Raw genomic sequence first — 6,521 nt, 5'->3', positions numbered from 1 at the left:
TTAAGTATTTGAAGTGTGGAGTGAATTAATCATTATCAATTAATTACAGAGCTTAAGCTCAGTAACTGCAGTAATACACACACACACACGCATACAGGCATACAGAGGTTTATTTTTAACTGCACTTTAAAGTAACGTTATTATATTTTAATACCAAGAAATATAATATTCACCGCAAGTGGTCAGTCACATTGTGAGGCGAATGCGCGAGAGCACAGCAACCCTGTAGGAAAAAACTTTCGCAAGCAAAGTTAAAAATTATAGCGCAGGGTTGCTCATGGTTATGTAAATAACTAAAATTAGGTGTAAGAACTTCAGTTTTTGAATTTTTTTATCTATTTGGGGTTCGATGATGAAATATACGAAATATCTACAGGGTTTGTCCGGAAAGTAATGGGACCGAATTTCTTCCGCCGCGACTATACTTCAGAGGGTGTTTCGGTAGAGCGCATTCCTAGCTAATGAACGAGCGGCTGGTCAGTTGTCTTCGAACACCTGGAGAGCCAATACAAACATTTTCGCGCGAAATGTTTCTGTGAGTGATGCAAGCCAAAATGCAGCGTTCGTTAAAGCAGAGGTACGCGATTAAATTCTGTGTGAAGCTCGACAAATCTGCAACAGAGACGTTTGATATGATCAAGCAGACTTACACAGATGTTATTTTAGCAAGAAGTGGTGTGCTTCGGTAGTACCAGGCATTTATGGAGGGCCGGTAAGAGGACGCTGATGAAAACGGTCCTGAAAAACCTGCAACTTCGACAAACAGCGACAATGTGGCTCGTGTGCGCAAAGTTTTGAACTCAGACATTTAACTAAGTATTCGCTTAATTGCCAATATTGTTAAATTTATCAAAATACGTGGAAGTCCTCAAGAGAATCAAATTAAGGGTCAATCGACAAGACATCGCAGCCGTTTGGAACTTGCACCACGACAACGCCACGGCCTACACCGCCTTCCTTGCGAACGGCTACCTAACCAAGACCGGCATCCCAACGCTTCTTTTTTTTTTTTCCTTGCCTGTAAAGGCCCCCCATCGTCAAGCAGCATGCACCTCGGCTCTCAAGGCTTTTCCTTTTCCGTAGAATGTCTTCCGTGACGCCTTCAATGCTTGGAAACCGCGCTAGCAGCACTGGATCGACGCAGAAGAAGCCCATTTTGAAAGTTTTTAAGGTATTTTAATGATTGGTTCAATATTTTTTTTTTTTAAATGGACTCAGAACTATTACTTTCCGGACAAACCCTGTATGTTACTGAAACCCTCCAAGAATTAAAGAATACTGGTATTATGGTATTATTTCAAAGAGCCTCTAGAAGAAAATTGTCGTAGCTATGTGATGTTTTCGGACTCAAGAAGGAAGCGAAGCGTATGTGTCTGGTTGTGAACGAGGGCAAGACGAAAAATCTCCCGTCAACAAACAAACAGTCGTGGCACTCGCGACATTGCTTCCACATCACTATTGACAATCATAACTTCGAAGTCGTTTAACCAGCATTAACACCAACAGCAACGTCAGCTTCGAAATCCAATGAAAAATAACTCTTGCCAACAGGTATTACTTCGGACTGAGTAGACAATTGAGAAGTAAAGTCCTCTCTCGACGAAAAAAGTCCAAATTCTACAAGTCACCAATCATCCCGCTCTTGCTATATGGTGCAGAGGCATGGACGATGAAAAGATCTGATGAGTCGACGTTACGAGTTTTCGTGAGAGCGGTTCTGCAGAAGATTTAAGGTCCTTTACGCATTGGCTACGGAGAATACCGCAGTCGGTGACATGGTTCAGCGCTTTAAGAGACAGCTGCTGCACTGGCATTGTAGTCCGAGTAGATGAAAACACTCCAGCTCTGAGAGTATTCTACATAGTATCCTTCATTGGAGAAGGATCTGGCTACTCTTGGAATCTCCAATCGGCGCCAAACACTGAAGAAGAAGAACAATGGTCTTTTGTAAATTCGGCTATAACCGCGTAAGCGTTGTCTACGTCAATAAAGAAGAAGAAGGTGACGTACTGGAACATTTTTCTACTCCGCAGTTAAACCACTGATGTTTGACAGCCCTGGGTGTTGGCAAAGAATCCGTTGCTTGTCTGTAGCAGCATAACCTCTTTGACTTTAATGAAAGTATGACCCCCCTGTGAATTTCTACACAAATTCTCAAATCAATTGAATCGTATATTTATGTTGTAGGTTGAGAAAACATGAAAACATCAGGTATCTTACTTTCCATTGGGTCCATTTATTAAGTATACCACAAACTATTTTTCGATCGACTCAGCTGAATATTATACTTACTTATAGGGTCTCCTACGTTCCCTTCAAGGCTCTATTAAAAAAAAGATGAAGAAGTACCAAAAGTAGATTCAATACCACGGTCAACTATAAATACCGTAGTACTCTCGCATCGCATATCGGCCAGAAGTATCTTGGGAAGCTGGGCAGCAGTAGAAAGTATTTCCAGAAGCAAGCATTTTCACTTTTCCTGGGTCAAATAGTGAACGAGATTGCCAAGAACACCCGAAAACGTGATCAACATTGAGAAGCCCATACTTTGTCTATACGACGATCTGCCAGAAGCATGGTAAAGCAAATCAAAACCCGATAGAACGAGCACCCTGGGTGCAATTTTGCAAAAGTCATGTGCAAAACGATAGATCGGATAGATCACAAAATTCCTATTGGCACTCGATAGAAGAGACTGTAGGAACATAATCGGAATACTAAAATGGGACTGACAGATCAAAAAGACTGCAGGAAATGTCTAGAGTAATGCACCAGGGAAACAATGGAGCATCTCTTATGCCTTGTCCCGCATTGGCAAAGCTATGTTGAAAGCATCTGGGATCCCCATGGTATGATACACAGAAGGAGGTATCGATAGTGAGGCCATAGAGTCAGTCAAAATTCGCGTCAACAGCAGGCATCCTAAAGGATGACTACTCTTCATGGATTCCATAACGGAACTCTATTTGGTATCGCAAAGGACCAAAAGTGGTCTTTGCGTTGCTCATTGGCCTACCATTCTAACCGAACCTAACCTACTTACTTACTGGAAGCAAATCATACTTTGAATAACTTAACAGTGTCTTCTTACTATACTTTTTTCTGAACCTAAATATCATTTGTGTAAACACATGGAAAATATATAGTAATAGGTTTTCCTAGGGGGCTGCTACGTAATTAGTTGGACGCGCGGGCGTATGAGTAATTTTTCATATGCAAATTGCATCAATAATTTATGTGCGTTCACTTTGCGAGCTGTTGAGCGTAGCGGAAGCAACAATTAGCGCGAATGCCATTGATTATCTGCTTTAATTTACTTTTTATATACATAGTATTTCTGTATGCATTAAATGTTTATTTGCCGTCGTTTGTTTCCTCGTGCCGGTGCATTGTTTGTGTTTTTCGCAATGCTTGGGTAGTAAGTGAGCTTAACGAGCGATCACCTTACGTTTATTTACGGAAATATAAATAACTGATTTTTTTTACGCTGAGAAAAAGAAGAAACCGCAATTCATCAATTTATCAGAGATTTCTTTTGTACTTTGTATTGTTTTTGTTTTTTCAGTTTTGCTGGCCATACAGAGGTAATTAATCATAATTGGGATTAAATTTCTCTCGCTTCGAGCAGAGGCCTGGATAATTCGGATTGGGGCCGGTTTCGCATTCCGATGCGGGTTCGCCCACACGATAAACAGGCGTTTCCAGCGCATACTTGCTGGCATAATTGCAGGCCGTATTGTAGATGTAGAGGAACGGGTAGGTGGGATGTGTGTAGCGTGACATGGCGCAGCCGACATGCGTGTTGCGATCGATCATCATTTCCGCAAAGTGACCATACTTCTCACTGTAATCAAATTTCATTTGGTTTATACAAAAGTACATATTATTTGGTAAATTCTTAGACTCACAAATTAGATGATACGCGGAAAGACCTTATGTAATTGCTATCGATGAGCGGGTATTCACCGAACCACAAACCCATTGACATTGCCATTATATCGGTTACACTGGCGTCCAAGTCGCGTCGCCGATCGACGCCGGAGAGATTTTGTCCCACAGTTGGAAAACGATAGGAATTGTTGCAGTCGTCATGCTCCACATAGCACATTTTTATATTTAACGACGCGAGATAGGCGAGTTCTTCGTCCCACACCATGGTTGCCATACGCGCAGCTGGATAATAGCCGGGCAATTGGCCGAGTGCTACGAAATTGCGTCGCTTGTTGTGTTCGTGCAGTATGTGCTCACGATATGAACGCAGATCGTAGAGTAAAGCATCTTCGGGGCAGTTATCGCCGAAGCGCTAAAAGAGAGTTTAAAAATGTAAACGTTGGCCATTTTTATCACAAGAGAGAAAATATTACTGAGGTTGTCATTTTAACTATTATTGAGATTTTGCGGCTTAATTTGGCTGAATGAACAGGCTCTTTGTTATAAGCGACTTGATAAGCGGTGGGTACTGTGGACAAATTATTTTATATGGAATACTCTCTTTTAATTCCTAGATAAGGTGCACAGGTGCTAGGCTTAAAAACTGTTTTTAGTTGCTAGCATTTAGATCTTTAAATCACCCAAAGGAGTTCTAGAAGATCTAGCTATAGGAAAGCAGATTTTTCCCTTATCGAAAATATGTCCGAGACTTTTTCCAAAATATCAATGTAAGGGCTTGTCTTCAAGTAAATAGGGAGGTCAAAAGCCGACATTTATAGACCTCCTTAGCTTCCTTAGCAAGCAACACAGTAGCCAGGTAGTTTGGTGAATTTCCTATGCTGGAATCTAGTACTACCGATGACCAAATTTCGGGCCCCGGCAAAGTCGATCAGCCTCAACCCATTTGGGGTTGTTTCATCATGGATGCTGAATTTACCGACTGTTGTGCCAAATATACCTTGTTTGACCACTTTGGCGTCGCCAAGCACAATTTTGTTATCGTGGCGGGGGCAGCTTTCATAAGTGCGCTCCAAGCGCCCATAGAAGACATCTTTGGTCACATCGTCCTTCTTTTCTGTCGGGGCGTGGGCCTAAGTCAGCGATATGTACAAAAACTTGCCAGGACTCGTCGACGGTGTCTCTCTCCTACCACAAATCCCACACCGAATTTGCACTCCTTTATATTGGCACTATAGTAAATGACCTACTCATCTCAGTCCTTGTCCCATCAATCGCACTTCTTGAACAACGGTGATGCCTGCCTTATTTTTACGAAGGCGTCAACCAGCTGGGCAGCGTTCTCTTTATGGATCCGGACTTTCCAGGTGCATTCCGTTAAATCGTAATCCATAATGCGTTGGCCATGGTCGCCATGAAATTGGCGGTCTCTCGTTTGAAGCTGTTCTTTCTTTTTCATTGGTGGCGTTGTTTATGTGGCGGATCAAAAACCCAGCGCACAACCCTGAGGAGGGATGGTTCGCCTTCAGAAGAAGATCAGAAGTCATAAGCTGCTTAAGCCTTATATAAAGGAATCATTTCTGTACACTCCCAAGTGAATGACAATTAGAGAACTTTCCTCACTTGCGTAAACTTCTACACATGTCTCCATCTGCATATACTGACGAATTTAACCTCTCTGGCCTAATTACGATTCTTTACTATAACTATTTGAAAGAAGTGCTTACAGCCCTCTCTGAAATCTTGTCAAAGTAGTTCAGGGCAAAAATTCGACGATACTTCTGATATTAATTTGGTTCTCCTTATTATGGGAGAACTTAATAAAAATACAAAATAGAGGCTTTTTCGCTAACCGAGACAGAACTCTCTCTCAAGAACCACTCCAAATACCTTGGGGTAGTCGTGTACAGCAAACTGTTCTGAATGCACAATGGGGAAGAACGAGTAAGAAAGGTGAGTAATCCCTTATATGCATGTAATCAGATGATCAGCACAACTTGAGAGCTTTCTCCCTCTCTCAAGTACTGATGCTACACAGCAATAGTAACACCAATTCTTCTGTAGGGTGCTGTAGTGTGGTAGACGGTCATACGCATCATCTTCCTACTAAACCTGCCACCTTTAGACTGCGCGTCAAAATCGGCGGGGCGAATACTGGCTGTAGAAGAATTTCCGTTTAAAACCTATACTCTAAAGTTCTCGGTGAGTAACGGCGGCGTGGCATGCACCAACTACATGTACCCACATTTCAATTGGGAAAGAAGATTCTGAATAAACTCTGAAAGAGATGATGTACTCGTAATTAAACATTTATACGGATGACTCGAAAATGTAGGGTGGAGTTGGTACTGCCTCATAATGCTGTATACTTTCCAAAATTAGGCATAAGGCAGCTTTGAAGCTCTCGGACCACCGTAGTATATTTCAAGTAGAACTTTTTTATTTTAGTTATTGCAACGCTTCAAGCATTTGAAGCTTCCATGGCATGAGAAACTGGATGAGTCAGTTAGTTTGAATGTCCAGCTACTTATGTAAATGCTATAGTGCTACGATCCAAACTATATATTCGGTTGTTGCACCGTTACCTCTAAGCCGTTTTCGTGAAGATATCTAGACAAATATGAAAGTATTTC

The 6,521-nt window shown here is 41.8% G+C and overlaps 1 protein-coding gene across 1 annotated transcript; it reads right to left on the bottom strand.

The window, feature by feature from the left end:
* Positions 1-3,579: 3,579 nt before the first annotated feature.
* Positions 3,580-4,376, bottom strand: LOC125777641 (antigen 5 like allergen Cul n 1-like). Its single transcript, XM_049452730.1, has 3 exons — positions 4,365-4,376; positions 3,909-4,303; positions 3,580-3,844 (listed from the first exon to the last, which is right to left on the bottom strand). The coding sequence occupies exons 1-3, from the start codon at positions 4,374-4,376 to the stop codon at positions 3,589-3,591; spliced, it is 663 nt and encodes a 220-aa protein (XP_049308687.1). The 3' UTR covers positions 3,580-3,588.
* Positions 4,377-6,521: the final 2,145 nt, after the last annotated feature.

This window comes from Bactrocera dorsalis, chromosome 3, assembly GCF_023373825.1.
Source record: "Bactrocera dorsalis isolate Fly_Bdor chromosome 3, ASM2337382v1, whole genome shotgun sequence".
Taxonomy (NCBI): domain Eukaryota; kingdom Metazoa; phylum Arthropoda; class Insecta; order Diptera; family Tephritidae; genus Bactrocera; species Bactrocera dorsalis.
The sequence above is the reverse complement of the archived record's forward strand: the minus strand, read 5'-3'. Positions and strand labels throughout refer to the sequence as shown.